General features: G+C 35.4%; 1 protein-coding gene across 1 annotated transcript; it reads right to left on the bottom strand.

Annotated features, from left to right (window-relative positions):
- Window positions 1–14,297: 14,297 nt before the first annotated feature.
- On the bottom strand, window positions 14,298–18,374 carry LOC130047924 (uncharacterized). Its single transcript, XM_056143693.1, has 2 exons — window positions 17,968–18,374; window positions 14,298–15,145 (listed from the first exon to the last, which is right to left on the bottom strand). The coding sequence occupies exon 2, from the start codon at window positions 15,114–15,116 to the stop codon at window positions 14,496–14,498; it is 621 nt and encodes a 206-aa protein (XP_055999668.1). The 5' UTR covers window positions 15,117–15,145; window positions 17,968–18,374; the 3' UTR covers window positions 14,298–14,495.
- Between the last annotated feature and the right edge of the window lie 3,436 nt (window positions 18,375–21,810).

Raw genomic sequence — 21,810 nt, 5'->3', positions numbered from 1 at the left:
AAAACCCCATACTCTGGGGAAAATCAAATTTTCAATTTTGGTGAAAGATTACTTGCTCTATCCATTTACTTTCAATTTAGTATCAAAAGCACTAAAGAAAATGTTATTTAAGTGGTTTACACATAAACACTATATAACAAGTTTGGCCATACCCTGGGGTCAGAACCCCTACCCTGGGGATCATGAAATTTACAACTCTGGTAGAGGCCTACCATCTCTACATCACTATGTATTTAGTTTTTCTTACATGTGTGTGGTTCTTGAGAAGAAGATTTTTGAAAAATTTTCATTTTGGGGCAGTTTTTGCCCTGCCCCTAAGGCCCCAGGGGTGCAGAAATCCTGAAATTTACAATTTATGTTCCCCTTGTTCCAAATATGTTACATACCAAATTTGAAAAGAATTAGAAAGATAGTTATCAAGAAAAGGTTAAAAATGTCTATTGTTCACACATTTAATAACTGACCATTTTGGCCCAACCTTGATACCAAAACTCCTACCCCTGGGATCATCAAATTTACAAATTTAGTAAAGGACTACCTGTTCTTCCTAAATATTTATTTACTTTCAATTTACTATCAATAGCACTAAAGAAGATGTTAGTTAAGTGTTTTACACATAAACACTACATAACAAGTTTGGTCCCGCCCTGGGGTCAGAACCCTTACCCCGGGGATCATGAAATTTACCATTTGGTAGAGGCCTTTCTGCTCTACATTACTATGCATTTAATTTTTCTTACATGTGTGTGGTTCTTGAGAAGAAGATTTCTGAAAATTGGTCAATTTTGGACAGCTTTTGCCCCGTCCCTAAGGCCCCAGGGGTGCTGCAGTCCTGACAATTACAATTTATGTTCCCCTTGTCCCAATGATGATTCATACCAAATTTGATAAGAATTGGAATGAGAGTTATCAAGAAGAAGTTAACAATATCTATTGTTCACACATTTAATAACTGACCATTTTGGCCCAACCCTGATACCAAAAACCCCTATCCCTGGAATAATCAAATTTATAATTTTAGTAAAGGACTACCTGTTCTTTCTACATATCTATTATTTTCAATTTAGTATCAATAGCAACAAAGAAGATGTCAATTAAGTGTTTTACACATAAACACTATATAACAAGTTTGGCCCCGCCCTGGGGTCAGAACCCCTACCTCAGGGATCATGAAATTTACAATTTTGGTAGAAGCCTTCCTGATCTGCATCACTATGTATTTAGTTTTTCTTACATGTGTGTGGTTCTTGAGAAGAAGATTTTTGAAAATTGGTCAATTTTGGGCAGTTTTGCCCCGCCCCTAGGGTCCCAGGGGTGCTGGAGCTGGAGTCCTAAAACTTACAGTTATGCCCCCCCCCCCTTTCCCAATGATGCTTCATACCAAATTTGACAAGAATTGGACGGGTGGTTATTAAGAAGAAGTTAAAAATGTTCAATTGTTAATGAACAACGCACGACGGACGACAACCACTAGCAATAGGTCACCTGATTTACTCAGGTGACCTAAAATCTAGGGTGTCAGGGACGAGTTAAGTCCGTAAACTATTGACTTGATGTCGGAGTCATGTGTTGAACCTGAGCATTACTTCAACACGCAAATTACACCTTAAGAGGAACACCATATATGTCCTTATTTAAGGTTGATCGATCCTCATGTGATGTCATAGGTTTTTGCAAAAATCTTAATAAATTAAACTTTGCGCATGATAGAAATATATCTTTCCGAGGAATTTTATTCACTGGATATAATAAAAAATCTGGTAAACTATTAATATTGAAAAAGTTTATATTTTCCATAGATAATCAATTATTTATGATTAAAATAATTTTGTCAAGGGCAATAACTCCGATGCTAAAATTTCCTCTACTGGATGTCTATTATACATTGGTTTACCTAATATCCACAATTAATTTATACATATTTATGAATTATCAGTTTTTTAAAACTGTTGATATTTAAATTTTGTCATTTCAACAAGTTTTTATCTATTTTTATTATTCTGTTTAACGAAAACGTGTGATTTTCTGATGTTGATGTATACTACTGTTTTTGTATGTCTGACATCTTTAAAAAGGTGGCAACACACACACACACACACACACACACACACACATATATATATATATATATATATATATATATATATTCTTTGGTTATTAATTAAATTAAACTATATTGAGTGGAAATTGATAGTTTTTCCACTTTTAACCATTAATATTGATAAGTGACATGAGGATGGAGTTACCTTAGCGGAGTGTTCATTTTCTTTGACAAGTTCCCTTACAGGACAAACGTTTCTTGAGACTATTAAAGAAAATGATGAGTCTGAAGATTTTTTTTAGGGAAACTAGCTCGACTCTGTAAGACAAGGTGGGTTGAGTGTCATACCTGCTTTGATGTACAAATGCAAGGTGAATAAAACGAACAGTGATCAATCTCATAACTCCTATAAGCAATACAAAATAGAGAGTTGGGCAAACACGGACCCCTGGACACACCAGAGGTGGGGTCAGGTGCCTAGGAGGAGTAAGCATCCCCTGTCGACCGTGTCTGTCTGGAGCAGATATTCAATCAAAACTTTATGAAGGTACCAGCAAAGACAGGTAAACAGTGGCTTTTGGCTTCAATAACGACCTTCTATGTGTGATGACATTTGTTTTTGCATCCTCGATATAACAAAGCCTCTGAATTCATGCTTTAATGGTGCAAAACAAATTACAGACGACCTTGATATAGCTATTAAAACCAAGTGTTTACTCCAAGCAGCTACACGGGGGAAATGTCTCAACAGATAACCGAAGAAATTATTGTCAGTCTATTGTGGCCAATCCGTTTCTGGATTTTTTTTTCCTCAAGGAACTGGATACAAGGTTTGAGATAGAGGACCAGGCAGCATATTCAATATGCTTTTTGTTGTCTGTCAATGTAACAAATCTTTCACAGGACTACAATAATAGGGAAAGGACCTGGAGATAGAACTCGAAGACTGGACATGAACAAAGAAATTTTAGACAAGCTGTCCAATCTGCTAAATCTTTTCAATTATCGGTATGTTAATGGGGACGAACGTGAAAATTTTTCACTTTAGATGTGTTTTACCAATGACAATATGCGAGTCAGATCCTGCAAAGACGCATCAAGAGTTACATTGTACATGCACAGTATTATGCAAGAAGATAGATTGACTGGACTTGCATTCATTAGTGTAAAACTGCATTCATTATAGAATTTGACCCAAAAGAATTTGTACAATCTTTTATCAGGCAGGGAAACCGAAGATGATTTCAGTCAAGTCTCTTTGACTAAATAACACCTCACCTCATATCATAGAAAAAGATCGCCCAGGTGGCGCAGTGGTAAAGCATTTCGTTCTAGAGTCGCGAACGAAGGAGTTGATCCTTGTATCTCGGATTCGAATCCCACTGCGGGATGTGAAGGCCGGTCCCTCGGATGATTCCATATAAATCGAGGTGGATGTCACGAAAAAGTTTCCTTAACAGCTCAATGGTCATGAGTTGGAGTACGGACCCTAGCCCTCCACTGGCAACTGGTGACGTCATAACATGAGCGAATAATTCTCGAAGATATAACTTCAAACTTACTGTGCCACTACATATGCCAGAAGTGGTGTCAATCAAATGTGGATTCTAAAAAAAAATCTAAAGAACTTTTAGTAAACTTGAAATCGCAAACTTTTCTCAAATCAACAACATCAAAACCTATTACTTTTCAACACTTTACACGACCATTCCTCACGATAAACTAAAGACTAACCTTTTTGACATCATAGACAGTTGCTTCTTCAACAAAACTTGAAAACGGGAACATTCATATCTAGTGATCAGTCATCAAAAAGATATTTTGTTAAACACCACTGATTCCACGCACAAGTACTCTGAAGTTGAAATAAAAAATATGAGAGAGTTCCTCATTGACAATATCTTCGTGGTCTTTGGTGATCAGGTCTTCCGACAGTCTGTTGGAATTCCCATGGGCACGAATTGTGCTCCTTTGTTAGCTGACCTGGTTTTATAAGAATATGAAGCAGAATTTATTCAAAAACTTTTATGTGAGAAGAAAAAAATCTCTTGCTGTGGCCTTCGATTCGACATTTAAATATATCGACGACTTTTTATCTATTAACAATATATGTCGATTCGATATATCCGTATGAACTCAAAATAAAATACACCACAGAGTCGTCCACTTCTGCTTCATACTTAAATATTTTATTGAAAGTAGATGTTAACGGCAAACTAACAACTCAACTTTATGACAAACGGGATGATTTCAGCTTCTCCATCGTCAACTTCCCATATTTATGTAGCAATATTCCATTATCACATACATGTAGTGTTTATATCTCTCAACTGATTCGATACACAAGAGCTTGTTTTGCGTATGGTCAGTTTTTAAATCGAGGCAAGCTACTGACAAACAAGATGATGGTACACGGGTTTCAACAGTCTCGTTTAAAGTCAGCATTTCGCAAATTCTATGGTCGTTATAAAGATCTAGTTTGCCAATATAACCTATCATTGTGTCAAATGCTGTCTGACGTGTTTCATACCGATTGTTAGATCGTTCTTGGTACACTGATTTTGACTACGGACAACTCCGTTTACCAGATCAAGATATATAGGGCTCACGGTGGGTGTTACCAGTCGACAGGGGATGCTTACTCCTCCTAGACACCTGATCCCACCTCTGATGTGCACAGGGGCACGTGTTTGCCCAACTCTCTATTTTGTATTGCTTATAGGAGTTATGAGATTGATCACTGTTCGTTTTCTTCACCTTTCATATAGATGATATATGATTTATTCCAAATTAGGGCATAAACGGACATAACACTCAACATATATTATTCAAATCACAATACGATATAGGACTGAGTTCCAATACACTATATTATATATGCAATGGACATACTCAATACTTCTCCGGGATATGGGGGGGGGTGTCATATGTTGATTACAAACTCCGCTGAAATGGAAATGCGTATGTAGCACAAGGTGTTGTTTTGTTAGTTATAATATAATACAAAAGGTAGCAAGAGATGGTGCTATGGGACAACAATATTTCAGTTCTACTTCCACCCAGAGTAACATATACAATACCAACAAAAACCAAGCACATAGTATATATACTTCACATATCGAAATTAACTATTAACGCTAATGCAAAACATCCATACCTCCACAAACTATGTTTATATATCATAATCTGCAGCAGAGGGGAGAACGAGGTCGTGCTATAATCGTGCTATAATCGGTTTATGTAAAATACCCACTTCTACCCAAAACAGCATACATAACTACATACACAGTACTTTTAACAGAATGTTTACACATGTAATGATTAGTTATAAAAAAAAAAAATCTGACACAGACATGTTGAAAAGCAGACAATTCGCGGAAATAATGGAAAAGAGATATTCTCTTGAAAATGCATTATATAGACATTTGAAAATGAAATGTATTTCATCTTTTCACATCACAATGCAGACAGAGTTTTTCTTCACGTTAAATTGCATAATATCTACCCTTTTCAATCGTCAATTTATGTGAGGAAATTCTAAATTTTGTCAAGTTCTTCATATTTTCATTTAAAAAAAAAAAGAATGGATAAATAAGGTAATAATTGTACAATATGTGTCCAGTTTTCCATTCAGGGATAGTTCATCTTTTCTTTTGAACAAATGTTCCACAAAATAAGACTTAAGAAGTTGTTTGCATTGTGCTTTAAAAGAAAATGTGGATGTATTCCTGTGAGTTATGAGATTGATCACTGTTCGTTATCTTCGCCTTTATAGGAGTTATGAGATTGATCACTGTTCGTTATCTTCACCTTTATAGAAGTTATGAGATTGATCACTGTTCGTTATCTTCGCCTTTCTTTCAAATGAGACTGTATATTTAGAAGTAACTGTCTGACCATATCAATCAAAGCAAATCACGATGGTTTATTTTTTATCAAAAATTTATTTAGAAGCTGAGAAAAACAAAGGATAAGTCCCATATAAATTTCTAATCTGTGCCAATAATTTATGTGATGGACAATACTGAAACGCATTGGATGTCTAACTCTTAAAGTACACTTTATTGCTTATGCCTAGTATATACCGACAAAAATTTAAGATGTAATTCATCACAAGGTGACTTGGCATGTAATTCATCCATTTGAAATAATCTATTCCTGAACTGTGTTGTAAAAGTATTACAATGTAACAAATCCCCATATTTCACTGCCATGAAGTGTTAGTGGTTTCATTGTATGATCAGATACATGTAATGCAGTCATAACACTAGAGTATTTCTGTAATGTGAAAAGATCCTTAATTGCCTTTTTGTTAAGTTCATCTTGAGCAGTGAGAAGCTACACTGCACCTAATGCAGTAAAATAAATACCCAAGTACTTGTAGGAAGTGACACAGGTTCTGTGTTTAGGGTAAACAATTCTTTCAGTGTCTACCCGCTTTATCAAAAATTAGAATTTTGGTTTTTGAAATGTTGACATTGAGGCACCACTCATTCCAAAATTTATCAAGACAGTCAAGATGTTGATGAAGTCCTGGTGGTGATTGAGACAATAAAACTACATCATCTGCATACATTAAACAGTGAATTAGCGTGTCATCTAATTGTACATTGTCATCTGTTATATTACTAAAATATTTGGGGAGATCATTAATGAAGAGTTGAAATAAGTTTGGACTTAGATTGCCTCCCTGTTTAACGCCCAACTAGATAGGGGATGTTTCTATTTTATTCATTGTTAACTTTAATACATGAACTATTAATATTGTAGATACTTTTAATAACATTTACATAGAAATTTGATCCAACACCAATCTGTAATATTTGAATTTCATACCTTCATGTATAACTGTATCAAATTATTTTCTAAACTCGACAAAACATTCAAGCATATACATGTAATTGTCCTTCGTTCTGGGAACAATAAACTTCGAATAGTGTTCGCTAAATAAACATGTGTTCCAGTGTTCTTGCTTTTTGATAAAATCCTGTCTGACAATTATTAATGACATTGTTTTTCTGTAAAAATGTGTCAAGTCTTCTGTTTAATACGTTATCAATTAATTTTAATGGCACTTGTAATTGTTACACCACAATAATTGTTTGTGGTGGTGGTGTCCCCAGATCTATGTAATACAGTTATGTATTCTTTACACCATGATTTAGAATATAATCCATGTGACAAGCAAACATTGAAAATGTTTTTCAAACACGGAAGAAGAGCATCATATCTATATCTAATCATGCGGACACAAAAAATAAAGTTATTCAATTCTAACGATACTTTGAGTCAAAATGACATGAACGATGGATACTTGTATGTAACTGCATCTTTGGATTTTTATCAAGTACACCAGTATATTATTTAATTCTAAGATAAATAAGACGAAACACTGATTCACTTAAAAATTCTTTAAAAGTATACGTTACGTAAAAGTTTTGTTTAAGAATCAGACAATTTAAAAATGAAAATGAATTTCCAGGAAATGTTCCGAATGCAGGAATTTGCACCATTTATCGTAAAGCATCGGGGGGGGGGGGGGGGTCGCCTTAGTTCCCATACCCCCGATCTTTTAGAAGTAAGTGTTAAATCAGATCTTTAGAAACAAGTACTAAACACACACACACACAAAAAAGCATGTCCATGTATGTACTGTCTCAAGATCTCCCCTGAAGATGTTAAGATGTACACAAGCAAAAAAGTGGAAAAGGGTGGGGTGGAGATAATTGTGAAAAGTACGAAAAAGATCAAGTGCTACACACACACACACACACACAGACACATCCATCCATCCATCCATCTATCTATATACATATATATATATATATATATATATATATATATATATATATATATATATCCAAAGATTCAACAACATTGAAACCAAGTTTTAAAACCTAACAATTAACATATTGAACAAAAAATGCTTGTCGTCAATAGTTACAAAGACATCATTGACCTACTGGGAACTTACAAAGAAAAACTCCGTCGGCATTCACACGAGAGAGAGAGAGAGAGAGAGAGAGAGAGAGAGAGAGAGAGAGAGAGAGATCAAATTCAGTGTTAAGTAAAGATGAGATACAATTGTAGAATTATTTTTTTTTTAATTTCAAAAGGTCTTATCTAAACTGCGTCAAACTAGGAATCGATCTTTCCTATCTACCCTATTCAATAAGATGATTTCATTCACTTTATTATCGCTGTTACACTTACATATGTAGTAATGAAAAAAATACTATTTTCTATCTGATCGGGGTTAGAATAGGTCCTGAATATCCTTTGTCTGTCGTAAGAGGCGACTAAATGGGGCGGTCCTTCGGATAAGACCGCAAAACCTGAGACACAGCAGGTGTGGCATGATAAAGATCCCCCTGCTCAAAGGCATTAAGAATAAATTTTGCAGCCCTTCACCAGTAATGGTAACGTCTCGATATGAATGAAAAATTCTCGAGAGGGGCGTCAAACGATATAAAATCAATCAATCAATCAAATCAACATCTGAATTATGTACTCATCTTCTCGTCTACATCACAATAAAGATCAACATTTATATAGATAGCTACGATTTTTGTAATACGCCTGCCAGTCTGTCTGTTTGTTTTCGTATTGGGTTCATGTCTCCTCTTTAAAATGAATGTCAGTTGTATGATACTGTCAATAAGTTTTATTTGGGGGGGGGGGGGGGGGTCTTTTACGTGTGTGGTTTTTTATTTGTTTGTTTTTTCTATTTTGCTGAAGTGTTTTCCGGTCGCTACACCTCATCCCCTCTCCGAATGATTATAGTAATCTCCGGATGATCATAGTAATCTAGACTGAAACTGATTTCCAATGTCTGACGTGAAGTAGACAGAGCAGTCTCCACCAAATGGGGTTCCGATTCCATATCACGTCTATAAAATATGATATACTGTATCCACGGAGCGAGTAACTTGAAGGTCATATGTAGGTCAAGGTCTGTGGTTTGTAGGTTTTACCACAGGTATCTGAATTTTAATCAATAAATAGATATACATGTAAATAGAAAACTCTCTCTCTCTCTCTCTCTCTCTCTCTCTCTCTCTCTCTATATATATATATATATATATATATATGTATAGATTTTTTTCTATTTATTGATAAAATTCAGATACTGTGGTCTTTGATGATCAGGTCTTCGATCAGTCTGTTGGAATTCTCATGGGTACGAATCGTGCTCCTTTGATAGTTGACCTGTTTTGACTAGCTGCAATAATGAAGCCCTTTCCTACTTTCCTATTTTCTGGGGGGGGGGGGGGGGGCTACAACTCCTTAGGATCTCTGTAATGGTGCAAATGCGGGAGTGATTCACTCCCGCAATATTTTCGATCATTCTAAACATTTGCTGACTTTCTTTACGTAAATATAATGATATTCTATGTTTCTTCTTAGTCAGTACATGTATATAAATTTACAACCTGCAACTTACGATTTGTGAGGATCTATTCTACCGTTTTCAACAATTTTGATATATTTCAATTTCTCGAATCATATTTGTGCGCCATGTTTGATGACTGAAGTTTTAACTTCCGATTGTCAAGTTATTTGGATATGCCACATAAGGTGGTATGTACATCAATGGACAAGTGCGGAGAAGGAAACTATTTCGTCGGTATTAAAAAGATTTAGATTCAATATCAAGTTGAAAAACGAACAACAGAGTGTAAATCATTTCTGCAACCATATGGTCTTCCTTTCTTTGTCGGAGTATAGAGTTTCAACTTCAGAGGGGCATTCAAAAAATTTTAATTCATGAATGTTGTTATTTTTGTTCTGTGTATTTATTGAATACTTATATAAGTTGTGGTCTACAGATACATTGTGTGCACTTCCCATGTTCAGGGTTTGCACATTATTACTTCACCAAGCTGCCATTGTTTTTTTTGGTGCTTCTGTGTACAAAGAGAGTGAAGAACAAAATTGGGCGATTTAAAATAAAATTAAGAATTTTTAATCCACTTTAAACATCAGAAACAATAAGTTACGTATACAAAGTGTCACAAATCTTTATAATCACGTTTCCATCTTTACACACAGTTCTAAGTGTCATCGTTTTAAAAATCCAAAGAACCTCAGGATCCGTTCCCTCCATGTGGTCCTCCGTCTCGCCACCACACGGGGTTCCTCAGCAGGAGACAGCTCGGTGGTGCAGAGGAACCTGTTCTGGAGAGAATTTGGTTTCACTGGTTTGGTTTCTTTTTGAGTGATCCTGGGTAATCCTTGATCACGAGGTTCCGGAACGAGTTTGAATGTTTCTATACTGGATAAAAATAACTTCCGTGGAATAAATTTAGGCATTTTGAGAGCTGGTTTCAGTGCAGACAGAAATTTAGTTTTGTCTAATTTACTTATCTCCTTGGTCTTTTCCTTAAGCTCTTTTAGAATAGGAATCATTAGGCAAGCATGTTTTTTCTGCCATTCATATTCCTTTTCGCGCTGTAGATCTGGATCTGAATTATTCTCAGCCTTTTCTACAACGAGGCTCTTTTCAATCGTTACTGCAGAGTGTAGTTTCAGGACTGTTGATTCCGAAACATCCTTTGATTTTGTGTTCAGTTCTTCACCACTACATTTTGGTTCCGCCGTCCTCAGTGTGTCTCTCTTATCTACTCTTTCTGTGGTCGTCTCCAATGCATTACTTTTGGTTTCCGTCGTTGTATATAACTGAGTGAAATACGTGTCATTTACCCATGGCGGCAAAAATGAGCAAGTATTTGCATTGGCTGCTTTGAGATTTTCAATTCTTAAGATCGTGTCTCTGATTTTGCCATGCGGAACAAAATCAGGAGTTTGTTCACTTCCTAAAAACACGTCGTTTTGAAATTCCATTTTTATTACCACAGCTAGAATGTAGATACTGACTCCAAGCAAGCGTTTGTTTTGGTTTGGTGGTAAGGAAGTGTATTATGACGTACTATAAATCGTGTGGATTATGACGTATTATACATTGTTACGTTCATAAACTGTGACGTGGTCATGGTGTGATCAACATTGTGAAATCTTTTGTAGACAAGTTAGATGTAATAAAAAAATCTTTAGGCTTAATATTATTTCATTATGAATAATTCAAATATCGAAACCAGTTACTCAAGTTTTATTCTGCTCACTCGTTGTTAACACCAATCTCTACCCAGAGTTATCGTTCCTTACACTCACTTACACCTCTGTAAACGTCTCAAGGGTTTTACAAGATTTTTGTAAAATGGCACGTATGCTCAAATAAAGTATGGTTTTGACTTCAGTTACAAAAATATACGTAAATGAATAAATATTGAGCAGATGTCAACTCTTTTTGTGACACAAGAAGCATTGGATTTGGGTTGAAACGTAAATATTGGGTAGTTCTATTGCACCAGGCCTATAGATAGGTACATGAAGAATATATAGTAATGGAAAAACATATACAAATAGTTGCTTGTCCTACATTTTCCAGATATTTCATAAAATAGTTCTTAGTTTTATTGGCCGTTAAAAAGTGGATTTACATGTGAAATAACATTGCTTATTTTGAGACGTTAACAGAGGTGTAAGTGAAAGCAAGGAACGACAACTCTGAGTAGAGATTGTGTTAACACAACAAACAATTATTCAAAAACAATATTCACGCGTGCACAAGTAATTCATATAAATATATATCACAAAGTAAATCTCGGATCAAATCTAATAATGCATGTTCAAAACTTTTTGAATGTAATGCGTTTAAGCGTTTTAGGTCAAAAGATGATTTTCTTTTGCGTCAGTTGACTGTAGATGGTTCATTATTATGAGCCAGAGAATAAAGCTCAGAGTCGTCAGTGGGTAGGGCCTGGGTTCCCGAGGCCAAAGAAGTTCAAGACGCAACAATCTGCTGGCAAGGTGTGACCACAGTATTTTTGGACGCAAAATGCGTTATTATGTTGAACTTTTTACCCAAGAGAAGTACAACAATTACAGATAGTTTTACAAAAAAAATTTACGATTGGGGGGGGGGGTGTATCCTCTAGCTGTCCTTAAGACAATATTTTAATTTATATAAGCGGTCAAACACACACACACACACACACACACACACACCCTTCACTAATTCCTGGATCCGCCTATGCATATATATATATACAATAATAAAGATAACAGAATATAATTGGCAAATTAACTTCAACTTGGAGGGTTGACCACCGCATTTATAGTTTCAATAAATCTAGATAAATTCAACAACAATTTGAAATTCGTAGAAGAAAATAAATCATGAATTTCTTTTATTTGGTCTATGATGAAATTTTTGCGTCAAGAACTGTTTTTCGTAATTGTTATGAAATTCGTCGCCTATATTGCAGAATAACACAAATTACACTTTCTATCTGTTCTGGGGAGAGTAGACCATCTCCCAGTTTCTATTGGTAAGCGGTGATTTGTCCTTCTGAATCTCGCAATTTTACTTATTGTAGCGGACAGTATAAGGGGGAACTTATACTGCCTTGCTAGTTAGCTAGCTTTTCTAGTGATGTGGTAGAGTCTCTCTCTTCATCACGCAAGTTAAGCAACGGCGAGCGTGATCAGCACTTAACTGGGTGACCGCTACAGTATTCTATAAATATCCATATTGTACAAGATATGATTTGGACATTTAAATTCAAAAGTAAACAAGTTGTAAATTTTACCTTTCCTGCAATTATTACGTTAACGTTCTGACAACCATTGCTGCTGGGGTTGATCATATAATTTTTGTTCGAAGGAATTCTCTGACATTTAATTCTGCCATAGTAATTACATCTGGCAGGTAGATGATTGATAACTGTGATTGTGATAATAAGAATGCCACGCTGAGGTCAGTTCCACTGTGACGGGCGTGCACTTGACAGTCATTGAGTACGGTCAACCTCCGCGTGGCATCTTGAACACTTTGAGCCGAGTCTTTCCTATATAAAGTCGTGTTGGAAAGAATAGCCTCACCATTCTCATTATGGAAGATATGAAGATGGAGTTGGCGAAGATTGAGTTGGCTAAAACGGAAAGAAAGTTCCGCAGAGCGTGCGAGCAAATAGTCCTCCTGAATTACAAGATGTCGGAGGCGCAGGACAGATACGATCGGGCCAAGGATATGAACCTTCGAATGTTCCGGTACAGTTATCGCCTCCAGCTGGCCGTCATTGAAGGAATCAAGAACGTGTACCACGACTACGCCGCTCTCCAGGCCGAGAAAATGAGAAGTCTGGAGGTGCAGATATACGGGGAAACTCTAGTCGACACCGACGACGAGTATGAAGTATGAACCTGTGGACTAGGTCAGAAAAGGAACTCCCCCCGCCCCCAGGCTGACATACACCCAGTCACCAGAACCCGCCACGGGCAGACAGACAACCCGTCCTTGGGCGGTGTTAAAAACCAACGGCCCTTTTCAGGGCCACACAAATATTTCGAAAAGACACCTCCATTCATGAAACGACATTCTATCATTTTCTTATGGTCAGTTTATATTTGATCATCTACTTTAACCAAATAACAAAATTAATGGATCGTTTGATTCGCTTTCCTAGTACATGTACTTATTTATAAAGGGTCTATTTCAAAGTCTTACGTCAATTCGATTCATTTTATTGCGTAAATTGAAGACATCTTATTGCTTTAATTTCATACAAATGCAAAGAAATTAGATTTTGGCATGGAAAACTTGAAAAAATAATTCTGTGTCGAGGGATTACGGTTTTATTCATTAAACCACTTCTTGTTGTTCAAGTATGTTCAGGGCTCATCTTGCGTTTGATTATTATTTTTTAACTTGCATAAATTCGTAAAGTGCTCTTATAGAAATGATAGTACGTGTATCAATGGGTTTTCAGCTCGCCTGATCTGAAAGATTAAGTGAGCTTTTCTGATCACCTGTTGTCTGTCCGTCCGTCTGTAAACTTTTCACATTTTTTACTTTTTGAGTCGACTCGCATAGTTAAATACTGCTTGGCATCGGGTAGGGTAGGAGTGAAAGGTTATATATCATTTTTGATATAGCAAGACTGTTTATGATACAAGTTTTACCGAAAATAGATAATTTTCTTCTTCTTTTTTTTTCCAGGATTCGAATAGTCTCTCAAGTTTTTTAACTTATTTCCCCAGTTTTTCTCTGTACATTTTTGTACGTCATGGCCTAGGCTTATATAAATTCCTAAGACTTCAAGGATTCCATGTGCAAGCTCTTGCAAACTGAATTCTGATCCAGCATACGAATACCTGTATGCCAATTGTATCTTGTCAAGTCAAAGTCAACCACTTTGTCATTTTACTACCATGTTTTATTTAAATTCTTTCTACTGTTTTATCATTTCCTTTATAGCTCTTGCAGGTCTTTTATTAGTATATTATCAATGATTATCAGCACAATCATTGTGAAGCGCATAGAAACTATATGTAATTTTGCGCTTTATAAATGAATAAAATAATAATGATAATAATATATCCAGTATTAGTTCTAAAACTTCAAAGCGTATTCGTTGTTCTTCATCTTTGAACTTACTGTTTTTATCGAATCTTCACGCTGTCTGTAAAAGTCTTCGTATTTGTGTGCATTCGTTATTTCTATTTTTCCGGCAGAATCAACAAAACACGCTATTCCATCCAGCAAATCTTTCATTACAGTTTCGATTATCTTTTTTTCATCAGAATCTCTAGGGAGGACGTACTCCCTTCTAGTTTTTTCGTCCTTATTTCCGAACTTCTCCTGCATCACACCACGCACCTTTGAAAACCCGGAACCTCCAAGCATGATACAGAAGGGTGTGTATTCTAAGGTGTGGTCCCTTTTCCTATTCTGTCTTATCTTATCAAGAATGGAATTTATCGCTTCAAGCCAGGGGTTATCTCTCATTAGGTCACCTTCTCGGAACCTGTACTTTAAAAAGGGTTCATTTTCATCAGTTGTAGTGACTTTGGCTAGAACACCTAACCCTCTGTTTTCGATATCCTTAACGGGTTTGTTCACTTCCTCATTATTTTGGGCTTCTCTTTCGTTGGTTAGGATCTCGGATTTCCTTTCGTGTTCAGGTTTACATAAATCGTATCCTGTATGAGCCTCCTTTATTTCCCTCTTCATCGATTCCGTTTTTCCTGAGTTGTCTGTTTCTGTAAAAGTTTGCAAATAAATATATTATTGCTTCTTATTTAACTACACCACAAAGAGCAAAATAAATAAGGTTATCATCACACTTTATTTCGTTGCTTGTATATTCTAATACGTTGATGGCGCGGTGCTACATATAAATTAGAAGATACGGGATTTCTTTTCCTTCCAATTTCAATTCTGTAGTCTTGTTTTGTTTCCGTAAAATAATCAATTTATGGCATGCATGTTCGTCGGGGAGTATGATTTTCCTGGGGTGAATAAATCTTCATATTTCCCCCACTATCATGCAATAAATGTATAATGTCCTGATAGTAAGTGTAATTTCCAAACTCCCTGTTGAGGCCTCATCTATGTAAACAAACTTTGGCGGAAGTTTAGTGTTAATATCCTGATTGACAATAATTCTATCTGTACTAAAGCATAAAGAATTGTAATATGTAGGTGGTCAGAATATCTATCATGGGACCGGGTCTGCGTAGTAGCAGACCTCAGAGAGCTTGGTGCACTTCATAACATACGGATATGAGCAACACATTTACAATAGGTCTAACTGACCTTCAGGAGATTTTGGTGCGCTTCAAAATATACAGATATGCGCAACGTATATAAATGGTCTGCCTGACTTTCGCTATAGATGTCAATTGCCTTCTCTCCAAAATCTCACTGAGACCTTAGACTCACAAAGTCTACAGAACGTTACTGATACCTAATCTTTCTCTTATTTCACCCTACCTGTACACGTCTAATAAGTTATTGAGTTTACCTGGCACTGTCCAATAAGTTGACAATTACTTCCATTATTTTTAAGAACGGGCAGTATCTGTCCATTCTTAAAAATAATGGACAGCAATTGCCAACTTATTGGACACCTACAGGAAACCTTTTCACTACAAGTGGACTTTCTCCTATATAAAAGCCTAAAAAGATAAAGGATTGCGTAACAAAAATGTTTTAAATTTACTTTTGAGAAGGCAAACTGTATAACAGTTATTTTCCTCCCTTGATCTATTTTTACTTATTACATGCTGTACATTTGTGCCCCCTTTCTTGTAGTATTTTTTTCTTTTTAGCTTTTCGTCAGCCACATTACGGTTTGAAAATCAATATATGCACCCAGGGGTGCATGAGCCGAGTTGCATGGGATACATTGTAAAGTCAGGAATGATGTGGCATATTTATAATTGTGAACATTCGGATTTAAACTTTTAGAGTTATTATGCAGATCCAGATATTTCTAAAATGTTTAATCTTTTTTCAGGACTGTGACCTTGACCTTTTTTCTCCAAAATCAATAGGGGGGTCTTCCTAACCTGCTATCCAGCAATATAATCAAGTTTCATTTGATTCAGTTTTAAACTTTTCGAGTTGCTGTCCAGAAACCATATTTGTCTGAAGTTTTCAATCTATTTTCGGTCACTGTGACCTTGACCTTTGACCTTTTTCTCCAAAATCGATAGGGGTCTTGCTTTGCTGGTATCCAACAATATATCCAAGTTTCATTTGATTCAAATTAACAATTTTCGAGTTATCCTCCTGAAACTAAATTTTTTTGGAATTTTAAATCTATTTTCGGTCACTGTGACCTTGACCTTTAAACATATGACTAATTTGGACTCATCCTTAAGTCATAACCCTGGGTTTTGATTGAAATTCGCCATTTTTTGTACATCCTTCTCTGCTATTCCTAAGTATGCATTTAGATTTTATACAGTATAAGCAAACTTGCACATAAATACTATATACTAAGTTTGGCCCCACCCTGGGGTCAGAGCCCTTACTCTGGGGATCATCAACTTTACAATACATGTGTATTGGTAAAAGACTACCTGCTCTATCCATTTAGTTTCAATTTAGTATCAACAGCACTAAAGAAGATGTTATTTAAGTGTTTTACACATAAACACTATATAACAAGTTTGGCCCCGCCCTGGGGTCAGAACCCCTACCCCGGGGATCATGAAATTTATAATTTTGGTAGAGGCCTTCCTGCTCTTCATCACTATATGCATTTAGTTTTTCTTACATGTGTGCGATTCTAGAGAAGAAGATTTTTGAAATTTGGTCAATTTTGGGCAGTTTTTGCCCCGCCCCTAAGGCCCCAGAGGTGCAGGAATCCTGAAATTTATAATTTATGTTCCCCTTGTTCCAAAGATGCTTCATACTGCATTTGAAAAGAATTGGAATAATGGTTATCAAGAAGATATTAAAATGTATATTGTTCACACATTTAATAACTGGCCATTTTAGCCCCATGCACCCTGATACTAAAACCCCTTCCCCTGGGATCATCAAATTTACAATTTTGGTAAAGTACTGCCTGTTCTTTCTAAATATCTAATTACTTTCAATTTAGTATCAATAGCACTAAAGAAGATGTTATTTAAGTGTTTTACACATTAACACTATATACCAAGTTTGGCCCCGCCCTGGGGTCAGAACCCCTACCCCGAGGATCATGAAATTTACAATTTTAGTAGAGGCGTTCCTGCTCTACATCACTTTGCATTTAGTTTTTCTTACATGTTTGTGGTTCTTGAGAAGAAAATTTTTGAAAATTGGTCAACTTTGGGCAGTTTTTGCCCCACCCCTAGGGCCCCAGGGGTGCTGGAGTCCTGAAATTTACTATATAGGTCTCCCTTGTCCCAATGATGCCTCATACCAAATTTGAAAAGAATTGGACTGGTAGTTATTAAGAAGAAATTAAAAATGTTCAATTGTTAACGGACGACGCACGACGACGGACAACAACCAATTGCAATAGGTAACCTAAAAATGGAACGAAAATAAATACATGATACTGAATTAAACGTCATATATTTACTTTACTATAGTTATTGCACGCTGGTGGTTAAGTTCAGAGTTGTTAGAAATATCCAAGAATCTTGTCATTGACTTATTAGACACTTTCAGCTTCGATAGGTCTTTATGTTGTTTACTCTGAATGTGTTGGTAGCAGTCATTTTCCCTCCGTGACCGCAGCTGAAGTCCATGTTGCACACGCTTCAAAACACCATTTCATCTGCTTTCTTCGAATTTTGCAGGCATAGACAAGGTACTCAATCTGTATAAGTCCTTAAAATTAGGGCATATTTTTTTCTTGTTTTTAACCTCTGCATGGGTTTGGATGTTTCGTTTGCATTCTCGCCAATCTGACATTCACCATCCAGTTTGACATAAATCAATATCAGTGGTGCGCTTTAAACAACTTCAATTGACTAAACTGGTTCCTTATTTACCTTGCTTCTCTCCTCGCAATCGGAACTCCTCGAATGTCTCGCGCACTCGACATAGATCTCGGATGTAATACGATGGCATCCATGAGTGAATTTGATGCATTGCCAACTGGCAATGCATCACTGGCAATGCATCAAATTCACTCATGGATGCCATCGTATTACATCCGAGATCTATGTCGAGTGCGCGAGATATTCGAGGAGTTCCGATTGTCTCTCCTCGGTGTAGGACAATCGGAACTCCTCGAATGTCTCGCGCACTCTATGTCGAGTGCGCGAGACATTCGAGGAGTTCCGATTGCGGTGTAGGACCAATCAGCGAGGAACCAGTTTAATTCAACTGACAAGCTTCATCATACTGATAGGGAAATTTCGGAAACCGATTTTTTTTCCAGATTCGTGGAAAATCGTAAATTTTTAACGTGAATCCATAGCGAGTATTTTGACTTTAAAATCCATGGAAAATACGGACAATCTGTACAAGTAAACAGCTCTGCTAAACATCAGGACAATATTTGTATCCGTAATGAAAAAAAAAAGCCTGGAAAACTGCTTGACCTACTTTTAGTCCTAATGTAGATCACGGACGGACCAATCCAGGTGAAATGCAAACTGAACTTGTATTCCTCTGAAAGGAACCTATGTGTAAATTTCAGGGCAATATCTGTATCTGTAACGGAAAAAAAGTCCGGAAAACTGTTTGACCTACTTATATATCCCTAAAATAGGTCAAGGATGGACCAATCCACTGAAATGCAAACTCACTCTTGCAATTCTTGAGGGAGATATTGTAATCAAAGTTGTACATGCATGCATCCGTTACGGGAAAAAAGTCCGGAAAACATGACCCGGATCAGACAGACGGACGGACAGCCAGCCAGCCAGCCGGACAGACGCACGTATAAAATTAATAATACTTTTTTCTAAAAATATATTGTAATTGATATATATTTGTGTACACAGCAATGTACAATATAACATGCATGACTTGTCAATAGCAAATCTTGAACGTGAAATTGCTACATATTAACTTTAAGATCTCTTATACATGTATAATTCAAATTTTGCAAAAAAAAAATTAACGTAATAAACAAAATGAGGCAGCAATTGATATATTTTAAAATAAATTCAATCAAAGATTTTAGATATTTTGGACTTTTTAGAAAATTTGATTAAGAAAAAATTAACAAATTAAATCATTATATATTTGACATATGACCTTGACCTCTGTTATACTTGCAAACAAAAGACTACTTATACACGTGACCATATATTAGATCTATACTAGCTACAAAGAAAAGTTCTGCAATACTTAATAATATAGACAATTAAATCTCACAAAGATGAATGCATTCAAGATTCAGACTCCTAAATCTCCAATGCATTGAATGTCTCCCATATTTTTTCCAGAATATGCCAAATTTATACATGCCATGGATCATATTAGTTGGTTCAAGACATCATGGAATATTTGCATGTATAGAAAGAAATAATAATCTTCAGAGGGAGTGGAGGTGCATGGTGATAAACATTCTTTTTGCGGGAAGAATAACTTTTTCTACACATGATAAGTCCCTGTGCAAAACATCCTGAAATTGAGCCCCTTATAAAGAGATACTCAGTATCATACTTACTGGGCCCTACATTGTTTACTTGGTGTTGAATATAAAGTTCAATCGATCGTTAGTGTTGATGAACCACGTACACATCTTTAACAATAATATGACATCTTTACTACAACTTGCAAACGTCGGCAGAAAAATGACTCAAAAATTTGTCTGAACACTCGTAGTGGAAACAAATGGGTTCGTTATAACGGGAATTTCGATCTCAATAAAAATTTCTTTAAAAGTCTGATTTTACCTTTACGATAATTGGTATCTTATTTTTTCAATATGAAATAATACATCAATTTATTTTATCATAAATTAAGTTTGAATATAGATTTGATAAGTCAATGCACAATTAAGTATATTAAAATTAATTTACATAATATCTTCTTTTTTCCATTTCCCCGGATTTTTTTTCAATATATTCAAAGAGACATTTTCTGAGAGAAAATAAATTTTCCACACTTTTGAAAAATGAAAATGATTAAAACGTAGTTCCACACTCCTGTGACGTCATAGGATTTTGTAAAGTCAATGATTTAATGACAGGAACATAAATTTTGTTGGAATCTTTTTCAATAGTTATTGTAAAATATCTTGTTAGCCATAAAATATTTCAAAAGTCTTAGTTATATTTGAATAGTCAATGATATGTTTCAAAATCCAAGGACAATAACTCTGTTTTCATTAAATTATTTATTAAGTCCATAATGCGATAGATTTCCTTTATTTTTGACAAACATTTTAACCCCGAAATTTAACCCCGAGTGATTTTAAATAGCTCAGCTGTAAGGTGCCAGACTTAGTTTTTTTATGGGGGTATACATACTCTGGAAGCTATGGATTTGAAATTATTAAGGAAAGGTATGGATTTTTTCCAATAAATAACTATAACAGATGTAACTCTACTAATATAAACAGGAAAAAATGATATGTAAACCATGCTATAAGGAAAATGCTTCCATATTTGTTTGTTTTTTAACATTTTGGAGAATAACGCTAATTCAATAATTTTGCACATATTATTCTAAAACTTGATGAACATATTGAAAATGACATGTGTTTTAGTTATTTAGTCCCATTTTTCTATGCAAAATTGTTCAAATTTTCTTTTCTATGATGCTAAGCAAATTGTGATACTATGATCATTGAGAATAATTCATGAAATCATCAAGGTAAAATTTTTAATCTCGAAATACTATAATTTCTGAATAAATTTGTGCCGTGGAATTTAATTTAGTATTTGACATGTGATTTCACAGCAACACCTACAGATAAAATCACTTTGAAATCATGTGAAGAAACTACAATTTTTTTAATATAAATATTTTGATAGTATATCCATAAAATGAGCTACAAGTAACACTATACACTCTGAGCTTTATCAAAAAAGCATTTTTCAATGAAATATATATAGTGGAAAAAAATAAATTATGACTCACTTATGGCCAGGTACTGAGCGCTGTAAACTGATATGTTGTTATTTGCGTAGTTAAATTAGTATATGTTAGGTCACAGATTATACATGTATGTTTTTTTTATCAATTTAATTCTTAAAAAACAGTAAATATTTCTCCGTGACACGTTTTCAATCTAAAATAAAGGAAGCATTTTAAAAATCAAATTAATGTCAAATGTTTTTGCTCTACTATCTTAGATATTTTTTTTAATTTTATTTCCCAGACCTATTTTATAACAAAGAAAATATTTCTTAAACTAAAAAAAAATGGTAGCTACCGAGAATGGGGCCCCGACTAAGCTCCATCTAATACAATGTTCAATGTATACCTAATACATCACACGCAGGATGTATTTTTATAA

This window comes from Ostrea edulis, chromosome 7, assembly GCF_947568905.1.
Source record: "Ostrea edulis chromosome 7, xbOstEdul1.1, whole genome shotgun sequence".
Classification (NCBI taxonomy): Eukaryota; Metazoa; Mollusca; class Bivalvia; order Ostreida; family Ostreidae; genus Ostrea; species Ostrea edulis.
This window is presented reverse-complemented; position numbering and strand designations above follow the sequence as displayed.

Coding starts and splice junctions, on each gene's coding strand:
- LOC130047924 (XM_056143693.1), bottom strand. CDS start 15,116: ATGAAGAGGGAAATAAAGGAGGCTCATACAGGATACGATTTATGTAAA.